At 41.4% G+C, this 20,120-nt stretch overlaps 1 protein-coding gene across 1 annotated transcript in view; it reads left to right on the top strand.

Annotated features, from left to right (window-relative positions):
- The window catches only part of PACS1 (phosphofurin acidic cluster sorting protein 1), a gene marked incomplete in the record, with an annotated part of 1,397,033 nt that overhangs the window by 706,331 nt on the left and 670,582 nt on the right, over positions 1 to 20,120 (top strand). The window contains 1 exon segment of the mRNA XM_044075887.1: positions 9,900 to 9,959. Coding sequence (XP_043931822.1) covers positions 9,900 to 9,959 — 60 coding nt within the window.

The raw sequence follows: 20,120 nt of genomic DNA on the forward strand, positions 1-20,120 counted from the left end.
GGCATGTCACCTCAACAAGGGTCAGCCTTTCACACTACCCACAGCCAGGCAGACTTTAACAACAGATGCTTCGGATTACACTTGGAGAGCACACATGGCAGGAAAATGTATTCAGGGCAAATGGACCACAGACTAAATGCATCTACACATCAATCAAAAAGAGATGTTGGCTGTACAAAATGCCCTAACAGCTTTCAAGGACCTTCTACATCCAGGACAATTATTATTAAAGGCAGACAACAACACAGTAATGTGGTACATAAACAAGCAAGGGGGCACTCATTCTTATCCCCTATGCAGACAAGCCATGACCTTGTTGAACACAGCTCTAACTTGTCAAGTTCATCTGGAAGCACAATTCCTGCCAGGAAAGAAAAATACTCTGGCAGATGACCTAAGCAGAAACATCATGGATCCTCATGAGTGGAAATTAAACCCACAAGTTTTCAGCATGATAGTGCAAAAATGGGGTTGCCCGGACATAGATCTCTTTGCCTCCCCACTGAACTGCCAACTGCAGAAATTCTGCACAAGGACTTATCACACACAAGCATGAAAAGTGGATGCTCTTTCGTTCAGCTGGAAAAGCCTACACGTTTATGCCTTCCCTCCTCTGCCTCTCCTTTTGAAGGTTCTCCTAAAAGCCAGACAAGAAAAAACACAGATGATTCTGATTGCTCCAGACTGGCCACGCCAACATTGGTACCCGGTCTTAAAGAACTTAGTTCAAGGCCCACCTTGGATTTTGCCTCAAATTCCACACCTTCTGACTCAACAAAACAGTCGGATCCCACACAGTCAGCTCAAACCCTTATCCCTGGCTGCATGGCAGATTCATTAGCTAAACAGGCAACACCTCTCTCAAAAGCTGTTATGGATGTCATTTTGGAGGCCAGAAGGCCTAGCAACAGGAAATCTTATTCAGAAAAGTGGAAGAGATCCTGTGCCTGGAACCAGGCTCAAAGCCTTGACCCTCTTGTCCCTAACATACCTCAGATACTAGATTACTTAACTGAGATGCTGGACAAAGGACTATCCTTCTCATCCATGCTTCTGCCATCTCTTTTTATTACAACACAGATCCTCCTATTTTCTCTCATCCATTGCTAAAGCAGTACCTCAGAGGGGCAAAAAACATAAGACCGCCCCGGAGAGCACCAACACCTACTTGGGACCTCAATTTTGTCTTGGAAAAACTCACTTTACCTCCTTTTGAGCCAGCCAATGTAGCAGAAATAAAATATATATCATGGAAAACTGCCCTGCTACTGGCAATAACCTCAGCATGAAGAGTCTCAAAACTACAGGCACTAATGGCAGTGGAGCCTTTCATCATTTTTCACCAAGACAGGGTTTCCTTAAGAACAAACCCTTCATTTATGCCTAAGGTGGTATCCAGTGTGGCTCTCAACCAAACTATTCACTTGCCAACATTTTATCCAAACCCCCATAATAAAGGGGAGAGAATTCTACATTCCTTGGACATACACAGACAATTACGCTTCTACTTGGACAAAACAAAAGCTTTCAGGAAAACTGAGCAATTGTTTGTATCCTATGCTGCAAGATCTCAGGGAAAGGCTATTTCAAAGCAGACCATTTCAAAGTAGATAGGACACTGTATCCGGTTCTGCTACACACAGCATGGGAAGCCTGTACCATCTAACATTAGCCCACATTCCACCAGGGCAACTGCAACTTCTACTGCCTGTCTTAGAGGAGTACCTACCAAGGACATTTTGGAAGCTGCAACTTGGAGTTCAGTGCACACCTTTACCAAGCATTACCACTTGCCTCTTTACTCTAGATCCAGAGCTGGCTTTGCCACTGCAGTGCTGCAGGGCCTCATAGCCACACCAAAGCCTCTCTAAAACCAGCCACCCTGACTCAGCTTTGGGATTCTTCCCAAGTGTAATGACTGCAGCAGTGAAATACGATGAACATAGTACAGTTTTGTACCTACCATAAATGTAGATGTTTGAGTGTCTTCACTGCTGCAGTGCTGGTTACCCACCCACCTTTCCCTCTTTCTTAGATGGGTCTTATCTATATCTTTCTACACTATACTTTTTATGTGGTGTATTTGCTGGCTACTAAAGGGTTATGTTTTTACCTTATGTATGTTTTGTAAGCAATATGTATTGCCTATCCTTTTGGGGGCACCTGACATCTGGGGCAAGAAAAACTGAAGAAAATGGCGTCAGCTGCATCTTGTATACCCCTGGCGCACTGACGTCAGGGAAGAAGTGACAGCAGCCGACGCTGGACCAAGACTTTGGAACTCTGGCAGACTGCGGGACCGCCTGATGGCAGGATAACCCAAGTGTAATGACTGCAGCAGTGAAGACACTCGAACATCTACATTTATGGTAGGTACAAAACTGTACTTTATTTAATATAAAAACTCAATCTAAATCAAGAGATTTTCATATACAATGAGGTCCTACATTCCATTTTCTCTCCCTGTAGTTGATCAGCATTCAGTGGGCCTACTTTGGACACATCTTCACCTCCCTAGGCTCAAGCTGACCTATGTTCAAGGCCAGTGAAGAGATTGGGGACACTGGTTCACAGTCCTGCTGCCAGGGAGTCCACCCTAATCCCCATCTTATGGCAGCCTTGCATGCTCTATAATGGTTGCTTAATGGAGGTGCATGCACAACTGTTCAACTTCCCAACCAAGAGGTATACGACTTACAGCATCAAAGAGTCTAGGCAACTCCTCCCAATGAATGGATGAGGCAGCATTAGCCACTCATTTTCATACTTCCCTCCCGTGTCTCTGTAGTGTCTGTGCTGCTAGTTGAAAATGGGTCACCTGTACCACAGGCCCAGGTCTTGCATTCTTTTTTCCTGAGCTGATTTTCTAAGTCTTCAGAATGGATATTATAAGGTCATTAGTGTTACAGTGGCTGGTCATATGTAAAACAACAGACATTATCCCCTGATTCCCTTTTTCTTTCAGCTGAGGAAGCCATCAGTCCCTGTCTTCCAGTATATTTGTATTATTTTTAACTGTAATTTGCATCATTATATGCCTGCCCTATTTAGCTTTGTACAGTGTGATAACTTTCTTTTTTCCAGTCTGTAATATAATTCTTTATAAATATCACTAGCCTGAAACCTCTTCATTACCATCTGACTTCCTTACCTGTTTGATGAAAGTAGACAACTGGATACTTCGGGTTAGGACCTGATCCTCAGCTGTGTCCTTCAGTAGGAAATTTTTATTTTCCTGATGCAACACTTTAGTTAATTTGCATTGTAGCAGTATAGATTCACAAGTTACGCAGCTGTTTTCTTGCATAAAAATGAAGAGGCAAACTCTCCATAAGTTACTCTTTGTAATTTGTTTTTCACTGTTTGCCCTCAGCACTTTCTCCTGGCCAGTCTGTCCTTTTTACCCCCAGCACTAGGGTGAAGATTGACTGGGAGGGGCCATCATTCAGACTGCCATTAGGGTGTTTTTTTGCTTATCTCTTAATATTCTTTGCAGATGTTCAGCTTGCAGAGAGGAAGGGGGACATTCAGTGGTGTCATTACAGTGATTGTCCCTCACTGCCACAAGGACATTGCCAATAATCAATCCCACCCCTTCCTACAAAATATGGGAAGTGGTTTCCTAGGTCTTCATTGGAGATATTGCACTTCTGTATGTTCTCTGTAAGAGAGGTGAGGAAATCATGCCTCTTCACTCTTCTCCCTCTCTGTTTGGCTTCACTAAGTATTATATCCCTCTGCACCATGGAGCCAGGCTTCCTTGTAAATATTGAAACAAGATGGTTTCAGTAAAATGTTTATATATAGTGCATTTCAACGTTTTTCAAAGTAAGCAATATGTAAAAATTGTTCTATTAGCTGTAAGTATTGGAAACCTTTTATGTCTTTAAATATTTAAAATGATTGTTTTCCCCTTACGTTTCCGCACTGCTGCCTCTTGGCACCTTCATCCAGTAATGACAGAAGCACTGGTACTGCCACTGCAATGGTAAGCCAGTGCACGGAGGGACTGCTAAGTGCATCAGGAACCATTAGTAAGCAAGCAAGTATAATTGCAGCTTCTACCAGATAAACAGTAGCAATACAGATGTCTGTAGACAGGTTGTTCAGACTGTTTTTTTACCCCTCCTCCATGGTAGTTATCTTACTGGGTGCCCCACAGTGCATTCATGCACAAGTGCATTTGTGCATGTACATGCACTCAGTCACATGCACATTGACCATTGTTAGGTTGAAAATTGCACAGCACACGTACTCCTTTATCTTGCACACCACAAAAGCCAAGCCTGGAAACTGGCAACAGCAAGCTAAAACAAAACACCAATTTGCCTGGTATTTAGTTGATTGCTGGTATGCCTTTATGATATTGGAACTTGAGAGGTGCTGTGTGGCTTTTATTTGCAAAAAATAAGTTATGTGCATTTTGCACAGCAGAATTTTTAAGAGAAACCAAAATTAACATTACCACTGGTACTGTACTGATGCTGCCACCAAGACATATTTGCAGCTAGGGAAGTGCTCCGGTGTAGTGCTGCACGTGTCCAGAATACTTGCCTGAGCCTGCATACCTCTCAGCTGTACAGATTTCAGCAGAATGTCCAGATTTTTGCCTTAAATATTTGGTCTGTTCCTCCTAAAAATCTGTGGTTTTCTAGTGAATCACATAAAATTGAAGTCACTAAAAAATGAACAAATGATGACATATATTTGAGTTTCAGACTTCATTTCCTTCAGAAAATGTGTGCCAACACAAACCCAGTTATTCTGTCAGCATCATAAGTTTATAAGAGCAATATTTAAAATCTGTCCCTATTTTTGGCACTTTGTCCCTCCATTACTTAAGGCTTTGTCCAGTTTTCTTGCATAAAGAGGTTGAGAGGTATGCTTGACCTGTGACTTTTGTAGGGAAGAGTTAATTAAAACCTTTCCATCTATAAAATGGAATGCAATCTTCAGTTTATGTGGGTACCATTTAAGAGTTACAGAACAAAAGAAAGTAAAAAAATTGAAAGAACAGTGTGCTCATGTGTTGTCTGTCAGAATTACTTAAAGAAAAGCAGATCAACTTCTAAAATGGAGCCAGAAAGGAGACTGTACAAATTATATGCAAATTATAAATGTTTAGTTACAAGGAGGGCAAGACTGTGTGGTTTGTATTAATGCATAAAGAAAGTGAAGCAGAAATGTTGGCAGTCTGACCTTATGCTGTTGCCATTGAAGAGCTGCAGAAAGGAAGTAAAGAAGTGAAAGAGCAGTTTGCATTCATGTTGCTCGATTTAGAACCATTTAAAAAGAGGCAGGTCGACCAGGAAGCTTCAGCCAGAAGGAAGAATGTATACATTACTGATGTGAAAGACAAAATTGGGATTATGTGGTTTGTAAATGTTGTCTATTATGAGGCAAAAAAATTGCTGTGTAAGTACAGTGAAAAACTGAAAAAGACAAGAAGAGGAAAAGCTATTGGCTAAGGAATATGAGTTCATGCAGGAAGCCTTAAAGGGCTGCTGTTTTGTAGTACTCTAGAAGATCAGTAAACCGTAACAGACTGAGGCATTATCAATCGCAACTAATGATTGCTGGATCTGAAAAATAAGATGCCACAAATTTTATTAGGGACTTTATGATGGGTGGACCTGACTGCATGTTAAGCTAAACTGAGGGGGGGCGGACACAAGAGCATGCACACTGTTTGTCCCTCGCTTGCCTGCTCGGATGAGGCAGCTCAGAAATGTATGTTATGTAGTCCAATCTCACCTACATTCTTACCCATGGGTTCGGACCCAAATGTCTGCTCCGACTCGGCCATACTTTTAGCTCGAAGTCTTTCTATTGGCTGGGCTAAGATGGTATCCCATGCTGCACTGCTCTCTATCCCCAGATCTCATTTGCCGCTCATGTAGCTCGGACGTGGTCTCACTCTTGGCTGTGGCTAAGTACCTTTTTCTTCTTGTATCAGAGAAGTTTTTTGCAAAAAAAAAGCTATTTTTATAGCTATTGTGTGTGTTCTTGACTGTGTTATGGAAAAGTTGTGTTTTTCTCTTATAGCGTGTTCTTGTGGTATCCCACTAGCTGTTTCCAATGGGCTAAGCCCGTTTTCAGTTAGAGGACCTAGTCTGTCCCCTTGCTTTCCTTGTGTGCTAACTCCTTCCCTTGGGCTAAAACCATTTAAATTAGAGGAATTAGTCCTCCCCCCTTGTACTGGTGTCTAAGGTCCGTTTGAGTTGGAGGTCTTTGTGGTGTTTTGTTTGTTGTTGTCTTGTTCCCATGCTTGTGGCTGTTTGACCGTTGGTCTAATTTTGAGTTAGTTACTTGCTGTTTGTGGTAACTACGTCCAAAGAAACTAAGGAGCATAAGCCCTCAGGCTTCAAGAAGTGCTGCAAGTGCAGTTATAAGATGTCCATCACTGATGGACACACTGTTTGTGTGCACTGTCTGGGAGCGATTCACCTCCAGGAATCATGTAGTTTTTGTCATGCCTTTAGCCCACGTGTTCTTCAGGAAAGGAAGAACAAGTTGATTTTGAAGGGACTTCTGAAACCTTCCTTCGAGGTGGGTCTGGACAGTGCTTCCAGCTCTAAGGCAAAATCTTCCAAGGCAAAAAAGCGATCCCCGGCTTCATCAGTATCCTCGGAGCCGCTGGAGAAAATAGCAAAATCTTCATCAGCATCCTCGGCTCCATTGTCCTCTGGGCCGCAGGAAGTGTCAGTGGTTATGGAACCTGCTTCGGCTCCAATTTTCTTGGAGCCTGTTCAGAGCCGGTCGCCTAGCATTAGGCCAGTATCTCCTTCTCATAGGTCTCCTTCAGGGAGGAGGTCTCGATCTCCTTCCCTATCCTCCAAATCCTCCAGGACCTTATCGGATGTGGACATCGATAGAGTGGCACAGAGACTTCTTCAGTCACTGGTACTGGCTAAATTGTTTTCGGCTCCGGAGCCGGTCCCTCAACCTACATCGATACTTCCTCCTCCGAGCGCATCTCAGCTTTTGGAGCCGGAGTGCTCGGCTCCGTGTGATGTCCCTAGGTCAGTTCCGACAGCCCCCCCCCCCGGCTTATCGGTTCCGATGTCAGTTCCGACACCATCGGCACCATCCACGGGGTTCAGGACTCAGGATTCATTGGTCGGACCAGAGGGAGAGGCTTTGGGACACCTCTCTGCTCCTAGTCTCCCTCTCGGTGCTTTGGCACGGGGAAGCCTGACTCCTGTCTGGGCTTCGGAGGCTGATTGTTCTTCGGATCTGGGAGGACCAGCTTTTGAGGCCATGCAGAGGTCGCTGGCCAGGTCGTCAGTGGCATCATACGGTTCAGTCACTCCGTCCCCTACAGCATCGGTACAGGTCTCTGATCACCATCTATCTCTGGACAGTGGAGCTCCAAGGTCTCGTGGTACCCCCACGAGTGGTCCCCATATTTCTTAGGGCCCCTCAGAGTTTTTGCCTGAGGATCCACCCAGAAAGAAAACGTGCAAGAGGAAGCACATAGATTCCCATGATGAGTCTCACGTCAGACACCAACCTCGAGGAATCGGAGGGGTCCCCTAAGTCATCCTCTGAGGATGTTTCTTTCTCTAATAACACAAATCGGTGTGTAAAAGAGTGGCAAACGAACACAAATAACTTCCAATAACCACTCATTGAGCCAATGTCCTACGACCACCAAAATAAACACTTTTATTCACACCACATAAAGTAATCCACTGTACATAAAAACGAGTGAATAGTCCAACAATCCACAATACAGGTCAAGCGCTTTCTTCAATAGACTTCATCAGTTTGCCTTTGATTAGAAGCATCACCTGCAGATATTCCATTGCATGTTTTGAGAGCAGTCAAATGTATTTTGAGTGATTGTGTGTAGATGAGGACAGGGTATGTATTTCTTGGAATAAAATTGTATTACCCAGGAAGGTGGGAGAACCTTGTACATTCCTGATCCAAATCTATAGTATGTAATTTTACAGCAAAAACTGAACTACTTGATATTTATGTATGAATATGCGGCTAAACAGAAAAGGTTAGTAGGGTTAACTGGAAATGCCAAACGTTTTATATACTAGGAGAATAGATTTTCCGTATTTTAAAGAAAGCATTGTGTTGTGACGTTGTGTTAGGTATTGGAAAAGGTGGCACCTAACACACAAGGGTCTATATCATGGCATCGAAAAGTCCTTTCATCAAATGGCTTTTAAACTGAAAATGCCATTAATGAAACTCTATTTTGTGGGGGACTGCACCCCCCCCCCGGCTAAATATATATATCAACTCCAAGCTCGCACTACAGTGAGGAAAGGGCACATTTTCTGATCTTCGCTGTACATGATTTCACAAAAGCGACTTCCATTAATGGCATTTCTGACTTAGAAGCCGTTCGATGAAAGAACCTTTCAATCCAGTGTCATACACCAACACACAATTGGCTTAGTTACAGCATATTGGTGGTATGAAACAGGATTATTGGGATATATTTGTTTAAGAAATTGGAATTAAAGAGAAAAAAATGAAAATTATTTTCTGTGAGCAGCTAAAAATAGGATCCTGTTGGGAAGTATAGTTGCAAACTCATTTTGTGTGTGATCTACACAATTTTATAAAACTTGAGTACAAAAATAGGATTAATACAGCTAGGACTGACCAAAATTATTAGAAACCTTGTATTCATTAGTGCTAAAGTATATATTATGAACCTGAAACTGAGTCTCCAGTAGTTAAAGGCTAAATAATAATACATGTAAGGACTATAAGCTTTCAATACAGAAGCACTAAGTGAAAGGAGGTAGGATGGCAACACCTGTCTAAATGTAAAGATGGAAGAAGCTTGGAGGTGAATTTGTCAGCTTCCATGATAAGCCACCAAGTAATGGGAATTTGGAATGTTTGCATGGAAGTATTTGTACTTGTATTCATACACCACTCAGAGGGTAAGGGCAATATTCCCAACTGCAAATTTGCATTTCTGAAGATGTAAGGAGTGTGAAGGGGATTCAGGGTAATATATTTTTCATCATGTGTAAGTTTAGACCCATTTAAAATTGACCTTGGATGTATAACAGCAGTGGTAGTGTGTGGAGATGTTGGGTTTTCTAAGATGTTAATGTTGTTAGTAATGATAAAAATTTAAGTTGTACAAAGATAGAATGGTCAGTGGTGTTTTTGTTAGTAGATAAAGCTTTATAAAGAAAAGGAAATTGAAAGACTCACCGACAGTAGATCAAGCCTTACAAATGACGGACAAACTTGATAGAAGAGAGTCTTGTATAGTTTGGAATATTTTAAGAGACACATAGCACAATGGTTGCCATGGAAAAATATATAAACCTGTGATTGGTGACTGGTAAAGCTGTAATTCAGTAAGTGAAAATAAAATGGGACTGCTGCTATTGAGTCAGTGTGTGCTGTTATGATTAAAACTTAATCATAATGCTGTTTTTATTGTATGTAATATAGAGTTAGATTAATATAGCTGTTTTTCTTGTATGTAATCTAGAGTTAGATTAATATAATTAAGTGTATGTAGGCATCAAATGTACATGAAAAATTAGCATCCAAGTGACAACATAGTTCTAAGTTGATTCTGTATTAATATTATAAATTGAAGGGACATTATAGCTGTCTGCAAATGTATACGTTATTAGGATATGGAATACTAGTTATAAAGTGTGCAGTAAAAATTAATATATTAAACAATAGTTTTTCTAGGTATGGTATAGTAACCAATTTTCAGTAGAAGAAAATTGATGCACATATACTGGAAAAACATAAAGGCTTAACATTCATGAGTATTTGTTTTTGTTAAAAAATTCAGGCAAAGAAAATGAAACAAATACTATATATGATTACCAACCACTTAAGTGAGTTGTTCAGTTAAGAAAATAGATTCTAAAATTTATTTCCTTTTTTTTCAGCAACCCAATATCAAACAGAAGTTTGTAGCACTTTTGAAGAGATTTAAGGTGTCTGATGAGGTAAGTGTTATTGCACTTCTTAATAATGGCTTTCCTGTATTCATTCTTTTTGACTGCAAGTTAGAAGCTGGTTTACCTACCAGGAATTGATGAGTACAGGCAAAGTTAAAGACCAGCTATGGTTGAGTTTATAATTGAATCCAGAAGAGAGACTGCTGTTAAGAGGATTAGTACAGCATATAAAATATTGCATGATAACTGTAAGAATCAATCAGAAGAGGATAGAAAAGATGCACAAAGAACAGTGAGAGGACATCTGATGGCTCCTAAGTATGCAGCAAAGTCCATAAAGTTTAGGATTTTCATGTGAAAGTATTTGTGTAGATGTTCATCGTGTTTCACTGTTGCAGTCATCACTGTAGGGTTCTTCCTGCTGGCAGGCAGTCCTCGGTCGGCCAGAATCCCAAAGTCTGGGTCCGGCATCGGCTGTTCAGTCATGCTCCCTGACGTCAGAGCGCCAGGAGTACAAAGCTGCCAGCCGACGCCATGTTCTCCAGTCTTTCTTGCCGTGCAGTGAAAGCAGTTCGCAAGTGCCAGTCGGTTGACTCCTGATATTTTTTCGTGCTTTAGTCCGAAGACTTACTTCTTCTCAAAGCTTAGTACCCCATTGGGGAAACTTTTTTCTTGCACCACAAGCAGATTTCAGAGAACTTTCCTCAGGTTAGTAGCAAATGCTGGAGATGTGATGGGAAAGAAGTTATTGGGAACATGTTTTTGGGAATATAAAAAGTTGGTAGATTAAATACTCTCTGCAGAGTACTTTGTCAGATGTGTTAGGGGAGCAAATGCTTTTAACTAAGGAAATTATTCTTTTAAGCTGGGATACAAGATGTGAATTGCTTAAATTGTAAGGCCTGGCTAAGTTTGATGCTACTGACTGCCAAAACTTTTATTAGAAAATGGAAATCAAAATCTACTCCTGCTTAACCTTTCTACTACTCATCTTCCTGTCAAACTCTCACCCCCCCCCCTACTTACTAAATCCCTCCCTGTCTATCCTTTTTCCTCCAAACTGGCTTACTACTCTCTCCTTCCCCTTATGCATATTTCCCTGCTCATAACTTTATCTTCAGTGCTAAATCTGCTCTTTCCTTCTCTGTTACACCTGTCTGTTTCATCTCAAACCTCAAAAACTCCACTTACTGCTCTTAAATAGCTTTACACTGCCCCTTATTTTTGAATCCATCATTCTACTTTACATTCTAACTTAGTAGATAAATATCTTTTAAATATCTTGTGACTCTACATCATTTGCTAACAGTGATATACCACTCTAGTTATACTATAATTTTCATTGCATGTTGTTATATCAGTAAAAACTTTTCTGCTACTTAAGTTACTGTTTCATTTTAATGTTTTACTGTTTTTAATATGACTATGGATAATAATTATTAGAATTTTGTATATCCTTTATGTATAACTTGTGGAGCTTTTCTTCTCGGGCCTCCACTGAAAAAGGGCATTAGCTCGGTCAGACTAACCTGGTCAGCAAATGTCAGATGATAATTAAGAATAATAATAAGTCTGAACTAACCATGATTGATGTATTGAATAATGTAAAGGAGATAAGAAAAGGTGTGATCTTTAGAAAATGGAAGGATCAAGTTATGTAAAAGTAAGTGGAATATAAGACTATTTCCATGGCATGCAAGGATAAAGCCCAGGAGACCTAGGTTCAGTTAGCATCCCTGGCATCTCAGGCATTAGGCAGGGAGGTATGGGCAATTGCACAGACATTCCCAAAAGTGATCCTCAGTAGAGGCTGGGGATGTTGGCAATACACTGCATATCCCCATTGCATGCCTGCCACTCAGGTGAAACTGTGAAAAAACTGCAAAGGGGAGCAGGTCATTAAGTAATAACCCCCCAGCTGAAGGTGACAAGAAGATCCCCTATAGGATGTCACTAGGTTCTGCACCATTCCCAGCTTGTATCATAGAATTCTTGGGGGAAAGGAGAAGCTGGTAGACCCAGCTTTGGATGTGGGGCACTAGGTAGATACCATAGGCTGAAACAGGGCAGGAAAATCTCTAAACAAATAATAATAGGTAGAATGTATGTACATTTCTGAAAAGAAAGGTATTGTCACAGTTTGTTGAAAGCATATTTGTTGTATTTTGCTTTATATTTGTTCTGGCATATTGCTACTGCTAGTGTTTTGGCCTGTAAAAAATTGTCCATCTGTCAAACAAGAATTTGGTTTGTCACCCTTTTCGTTAATGCTGTACATAACAGCACTGAACACAAGGGAGCATGTTTCACTAATTTCTGCATGATTGCTAGAGTGGATCATATTAGCTGAAACTGTAAAGGCCATTGTTGACTCTCATTAGTGCAAACAGAACTAAAAAATAAATAGAAAACTAAAGTAAAACACTTTTTTGTTGAAACATGTATAATTTAAATTGAGTATGTATGCCAGCGCAGTGTAAGTGATGTGTTTTCTGTTATCAACATGTAATAGAATTAATACCGTCTCTCCTAGTGAGTATTGTGTGTATGTGTGTGTGTGTGGGGGGGGGGGGCATAATTGAAAATGCTGAGTGAAAAATGGATCTTCTGTTATGTAAGTTTCATATTTAAAGATTTTTGCACCTTTTTGTAGCCTTTATTGGTTCTGTATTTCAAGCCACTTCTTTGAATTTTCTGGCAAACTTTTGGATGTTTTATTATGTAGCGACTCCCATAGAAGTATATTACTCTTCACTTGGGAGGGAAAACCAAATATATCCCATACATGAGTTCTATAGCTACAGTTACACAAATCACAGTGGCTAGTATTCAGTCCTGAAAGTAACACTGCCATTTGTTTCCTTGTATTATGCAGGGAAATGTATTGCAGTGATTTTTTTTCAAATTCAAGGCATGCCTTTCTGAAGGTAAATGCAATAAAGAATTCTAAGCGCTTTTGTGTTTAAATAAAATGTTCTTGACTTGCACTATTAAAAAATCTGCCATGGTTACAGTGGCACAAACTGCAGTAACTGGATGTACTGCATGTACATTAGCACATACATGGGTAGGTGCCTGTGGAAACAGAAATGGGCAGGAAGATTAGATGAATCCAGATTTATTTACTGGCATAAAGTCTGCATGTGAACGATGTTTGGGCTACGATATGTGCATAATAATGGTAGTTATACACAGATCATAGTTATGAGTTATGCAAAAAGCAGGGTCTACTAGCAGAATAAGATGCTAGCTTAGAATGTGTGTATGGTTTTAAATTGATAATGGGAAGATAAGTGAAAAGGAGATCCTGACCATCTTAAAACAGAACATTAAGACACCTGTTCTGCGTAGTCAGTATATCCTACAAGATTCTGTTTAGCTGACATGGAGGAAAAAAGCAGGGAAAGTAAGTGAGTTAGCTGTGCTAGAGTAGGACTACAAAGGTGTTAACATGCCTGCACTAAGTCCTAGCTGATACTAAAGAGGAGAATTATAGAAAACACATTTTTTTATAATCTGAAAATGTACTGAATTACAGCCCCTTTCTGACTGCAAAATGTATGGTTGGTGGTAATGAAATTAAAATTTTCACCAGATATTTGATTGTTAAGCTTTTGATTACTAGTATTCAGATTAGAACATTAACTCTTTCTGCCATTCCCATTGATGTAGAGGGATTAAGGTCTGCTTTCTGCATTGAGTAAATGTTAGGGTTTCCTCTTCTACTATCTTTGGCTCAGTAATATTTTTGTTGGGCTATCCCATGTTTGGGAGTATGCATACTTTCTAATGATCCTTGCAGTAGTGTCACATACAGTACTAGGTTAACATGCTCAGACTATATGTTACCCAATTCTTTTCTGCTTCTTGCACAGTTTGGTCTCACTCGCAATGTTCATTATGGCAAGGTTCCTGTATTTGAAGTCTAGGAGACTGAACACTCAGTGTTTCCCATCCTGTCAGATCATAAAACAGGATACATACCAACTGTTAACTGAGCAGGAAACATTGATTAAAGAATTGTCATAGTTGCAAAGGGTTCAGCCCAGCCTTCATGACGCACAGAATAGAGAAACTAGAGATGTGCCTCACTTATTTTAAGATGGCAATGGTTGAAGGTGCCCAGCAGAGGAACTGGCAGAAAGGTACCTTACATAATCCCTGGCCAATACCAGACCCCAGGATAATGTGAAAGAGTCAGAGGCTGAGTCACAACGTCCTCTTATACATTTACCCCTGAGGTGTGCTCCCTTGCAACCAGCTCAGTATGTAGTGTGAAACAATGAGAGGTATGATAGTCAAAGAAAGTTGGCTTTATTTGCAGATGATATTATTTAGTACGTGATAAAACCAGAAAAGAATGTTTCTGTGTTGTGAAACATTGTGACACGGTTTCAGATCATTTTGGGATACAAAATTAATGAAGATAAAACGAAGGCATTAGCTGTAAACTGTGTACCCACACATGAATTAGTTCAGCAGCACCCATATTTATGGCAACATAATAAAATGAAGTACGTAATAGTGTGGGTTAAAAAGGATTCTGTTATTGCAGTTAAAGGTGTGGAAGAGACTAAAAAAAGTTAATACAAAAGCTGAGAAAACTGGAAGCTCTGTTTTATGGATATGGCTAGCAAAATACAAGCAGCGACAATGTTTTTAGTCTTTTGTTTTATATAAAGGTCAGGCAGATTTTTATCAACCAGAGGAGAAGTTGTGGATAGCAATTAATAAAGAGCTGAAGGATTTTATCTTGAAGGGTAAGAGAGCAAGATTCAAGTGGGATAAATTGATCCTTCCAGTAGAATAAGTTGGTTTGGGATTACCTGATTTGAAGGTGTATTTCAGAGCTACACAATTAAGACTCCTATACACAGCATAAGCAGAAAACTGTAATTTATGGTGGAAAGAGATGATGGTGATGAAACAAGGAAGAAGCTCATGAAATAAGGAAAGACTAGGATTTTGGATGCAAATCTTTAAGGAGCATAACAGTAAGTAGCAGAAAGTATTCTAGGAGAAAGGAATAGGGGATTACTGAATTAGAGGTGTAGAAATAAGCAAGTTGAATTTACTTGCTGGAGAAACAAAGGAAAGGAACCAAGGTATTGGGAGCAATAAATTAGAAGAAGGTAAGGAATAGAATGATGAGAGCCAAGAGACTTTGGACAGAAGCTAGAGATTGCCTTTCTCGTCGTCAAGGACTGATAGCAGAATATAGGCAATCTAACTGAAATACCAGCACTGGTAGATCTTTATTTTTGATTGAAAGTGTTTGCATACGTATTTTTGTACCCCAAAGATTTTCAAAGGTGTAGGAAATATCCAAACATTCGACCCCACCCAGTTTGGCTTTGCCATGGGGAGATTATGCCTGTTAAACTTGGTGGACTTCTTCGAGACAGTCACCAAAGCCCTAGAGAAGGCAGATCTCTGCATACGGCCTACCTAGACATAGCCAAGGCCTTTGACACAATCCCCCACTCATGCATCATTGATACACTCACCCAGCAGGGTATCAACCCATATATTGTTAGGTGAGTTGCAAACTGACTCACCAATAGAACTCGTACAGTCAAAATAGGGGACTCCACCTCTTCCAGCAGATCTTTAACAAGTGGTGCTCCACAGTGATACCTCACTAAAAGAAACACAGGCCTAAAGAAGATGCCCTATGCTGACAGCCTTAAAAAACTCCAGCTGTACTCTGTTGCATATCATCTACTCAGAGGCAATCTCTGCTTAACATAAAAGGCCATGTCATACCCAGAGCTGTTGGACATGCTACACTTAAAGAAATCCCTATCCCTCAGAGCCACACGCCCCAGGGATCTAAACCTTGTCATTACAATAAACAAAACATGCTGGAGGGATAGGTTCCTGACCCAGAGACTCGCCAGACTCTGGAATAGACTGCCCATATAGGCCAAGCAGAGCGCCACTTTGGCCTCTTCAAAAGGAAACTTGACGATTGGATGGGAGAAAGGAAATTCACCCCGGGGATCACGTCACTCGCCCTGCTAGACAGGGGTCCAGGGAAGTAAATAGTGTGGGAGGAAATAGCCAGGGAATTGTTATGGCTAGGCTTGTATAGGCCCTAGGGCCGATTGCCTAGTACCAGCCTATGAACCTACTAGAAAATGGAAATCCGAGTCTAAACTAACTGTACTCGAAGATATGAATATAGTAACAGAGATAAATGAAGTGGAAGTGGGATCTTTAGAAAAGGGTAGAAGCAAATCACATAGAAAAATTGGAATTATGGGAATAATACATGCAGAATAATGTTTTGGAGGAGAAATGAGGTGTAAGAAAGGCAGGAGTTGAATGAACTGTGTAATATTAGATTGTCATTGACTGCACAGAAGATTAGATGTGTTATGATATGTTTATAACTGAAAATGTCAGTTTGGTTTGTTTTCATTTATATAATTAGATGATTGCTTATGTCATAAGTGATAATTCAATAAAGATGTTTCTTGTTGAAAAAAAAAATAGAAAGTAGTGAGGGATGGATCTGCAGCTCATCATCCACATATGAGAAGAGGGTAATGAAAGTAACACGGATTCTCCTTTACTCCCTCACCATGCCAGTCAAACAGCTACAGCATGCTTTTGCCTAGCCAGCACCTGTGGTGTAGTTAGTGTGTGTCTGTTAGTGTAGACTGTGTACTTGTACCCACAACTGAAGAATCTTATCTGCTGTACTTTTTCCTCACCATTTTCAGTGGGAGAGACACCTGCCAAGACTGAGGTAGGTCCTCTGTTTTCCTGTACAGCAGTACTTGGGTTCATAGGTTGGTACTAGGCTGTCAGCCCTAGGGCCTATACAAGCCTAACCATAACAATTCCCTGGCTATTTCTTCCCACATTATTTACTTTCCTGGACCCCTGTCTAGCAGGGTGACTGACGTGATCCCTGGGGTGAATTTCCTTTCTCCCATCCAATCGTCAAGGTTCCTCTTGAAGAGGTCTAAAGAGGCACTCTGCTTGACATGTATGGGCAATCTATTCCAGAGTCTGGGAAGTCTCTAGGTCAGGAACCTATCCCTCCAGCATGTTTTGTTTATTGTGATGACAAGGTTTAGATCCCTGGAGCGTGTAGCTCTGAGGGATTGGGATTTCTTTAAGTGTAGCATGTCCAACAGCTCTGGGTTTGACATGGCCTTGTATGTTAAACAGAGATCGCCTCTGAGTAGACGATATGCGACAGAGTATAGCTGGAGTTTTTTGAGGCGGTCAGCGTAGGGCATCTGCTTTAGGCCTGTGATTCTTTTAGTGAGGTATTTCTGAGGCCTTTCCAGTTGTTGCAGATGTCTTGAGAGGCACATACCAAATGGGTGTGGTATTCTATAGTGGGTCTAATGAGGGATGAGTGCAGTGGGACAATGACCTCCTTTTTCTGGATGAAAAGCCCTTCGTGCTGAGGTGTGCCACATAGAAGGATTTCCTGACTGTTGTGGCGATGTGGTTATCAAGGTGAGACCACTGTTCACCTGTGTCCCTAAGTCTCTTATCACACTTTCTGTGTTTAGTGTACTGCCACCTATATGGTAATTCATGGATACATGTTTATTCCCAAAGGGATAACAATACATTTCTTGGCATTGAGCTTGAGCCCATGGCTCTGGCACCAAGCATCTGTTTCTGTAAGGCCCTTTTGTAGAGTATCCACATCATTTGGGATTCAATAATGGCTCCCAGTTTGCAGTCATCTGCAAACTTTGTTAGCCAGAGTCCCTTAGTGTTGACCTGTACTTCAGAGAAGTAGATGCCAAACAAGAGCAGCCCCAGGACTGAACCCTGAGGTACTCCACTTGTCACTTGTCTGGAGCTGGATTTGGAGTCGGCTACTTTTACAGTGTGGGTTCTATCAGTAAGCCATTTAGCAACCCATTGGGTGACATAGGGATTAATGCCCAACTTAGTAAGTTTATCTATGATTCCAGAGTGGGGGATGGTGTCAAAGGCCTTGGCAAGGTCTAGATAGGCTGTGTGGACCACCTTATCCTTGTCCATGGCTCTGGAGACTGATTCAAAGAAGTCAATCAGGTTCAGGAGACAAGATCTGCCCTTCACAAACCCAAACTGGGTGGGGTCCAGTGTTTGAAGGTTGCCAATGTCTTTGTTTATAAGTTCCATGATAATACGCTCCATGGCCTTGCAGATAAGGCTTGTCAGACTGATGGGACGGAAGTTTCCGGGATCCAAGGTGGATCCCCCCCTTGTGGATTGGGATAACTGTAGCTCTGCGCCACTCAGAGGGCACGAAACCTGAGGTGAGGCTATGATTAAACATGACACTTAGGTGAGGTGCCAGTTCATATTGTAGTTCATGTAGTACACAGCCCGGGATGTCATCTGGTCCCATGGATGCTGTATTCTTGGCTTTAGAGAGTGCGTTTTGTACCTGTGTGGCCGTTATTACTGGAATTTGGCAATCTTCCGGTATTGAGATGGGCCATTTAGGGGGTGAGAGGGGGTGAAGTTGGCACTGAATCGATCTGCCAGGATATTGGCAGTATCCTTCGGATCAGTATATTTGATGCCATTCTGTTTTAGCTCAGAGCAGATCTGAGCATTGCCATTTAGATTCTTGACATAGTTATAGAATGCTTTGTGGTTGTCTTTGGAATCTTTGGCAATTTTATTTTCATAACTAGCTTTGGAGGATTTTATGAGGCATCTCAGTTTCTTACTGAGGCTAGTAAAGGAGTTTTTTGCATCCTGGGATTTTCCTCTTTTCTGCAAAAGTTTCTTCCTTTTGTTGTAAAGTTTGTTTATGGCAGGGGACCACCAGATTGGCTTCCTTTTTTGGATGAGAGCATTTTGGTTCTATTTGGGATGGCACGATTCATGCATGAGTGGATGTGCTCATACAGTGCCTTAGTGTAGGATTCAGCAGTTGAACTTTCAGTTCCGTCTGCATGGGTGTCATGAAGTTTGTCACTTCTGACTTGAGTAGCATGAAGTTGGCTTTGGAGAAGTTTTTTATGGTGGTTTCTTTACTGGGGGGGGGGTGGGATGTGGATGTTAAGGGTGATTAGCTTATGGTCAGATCTGACTAACGAGGGGTGACCATAGGTATGGAGCATTGATTTCCCATGTTGGTAATGACCAGGTCTAGGATATTGGAGCCCCTGGTGGGACTATGGATTAGTTGATCCAGGGCGTTGGAATTTATGAATTCCAAGAACCGTTGCAAAGGTGTTGGGACATGAGTAGTTTTCCCAGTTAATGGCAGGGTAGTTAAAATCACCCAGTATTAGGGTGTTTGGTTCTATCTTAATATTTTCCAGTATGTTTAGAAAGGTGTAGTGAGAATCTTGGGGTATGGTGGCGGATCTGTAGCGAGCTACAATTTGGATTGCAGTCTTACCTAGTGTTAGTTGCACTTGGAGAATTTCAGACACATTGTGTTGGCCAACTAGCCTGGTGGTGTGAATATCCTTGGTGAATATTGACACTCCTCCACCTTTAGTGTTTCGGTCCTGGTTTGGTGGCGAAAAGTGTGGTAAGAGTTGTAGCCTGGTATTGCAGGGGTGCTCTCTGGAGCCTTGAACCAGGTCTCAGTTACTGCACAGATATCGATGTTCTCCATTTTTAGGAGTGCCTCAAGAGAGTGCATTTTGAGGTTTAGACTTCTAGCATTGAGTAGCATTACCTTCAGATTTTGCATGCTTGTACCTGTTACGGTGGTGGTTTTGTCCTTTGAAGTTTGCCTAAAAAGGCACTATAGTGGTGGCAAGAGCCTTATCCAGTAACCTGAATCCCAGGGTGACAGGTACAGACCATGTCTGGCAAAGCATCGTGGTCTGTCAATCATGTCATCCCAGGCAGACAGATACTGGATCCCCTTTGAATGACACCATAAGCTTAGCCAATTGTTGAAGTCAATCATTTTATCCTTATATTGTGGTATCATTCTGGGCGAAGGCAGGATGCTACTCAGGGCTAGGGTCATACCTGCCTGGGCCACATGATCCGAGAGCTCTTCCATGTCTCTTTTCATGTAGTCCAGGGAGGTACGTCTCAAGTCATTCACTCCAACATGGACAATGACAGAGTCATATTTGTACTTGTTGTGGAGTGACTTGAGTGCATGCGTTATGTGGCGGATCCTGGCACCCAACAGGCAGCTGACTGTAATTTTCTCCTTATTCAACCTGGTGAGAGGGACATCAGTGTGCCGGACTATAGAGTCACCTA

Source organism: Protopterus annectens, chromosome 6.part1 (assembly GCF_019279795.1).
Source record: "Protopterus annectens isolate FY-2018-M chromosome 6.part1, PAN1.0, whole genome shotgun sequence".
Lineage (NCBI taxonomy): Eukaryota > Metazoa > Chordata > Ceratodontiformes > Protopteridae > Protopterus > Protopterus annectens.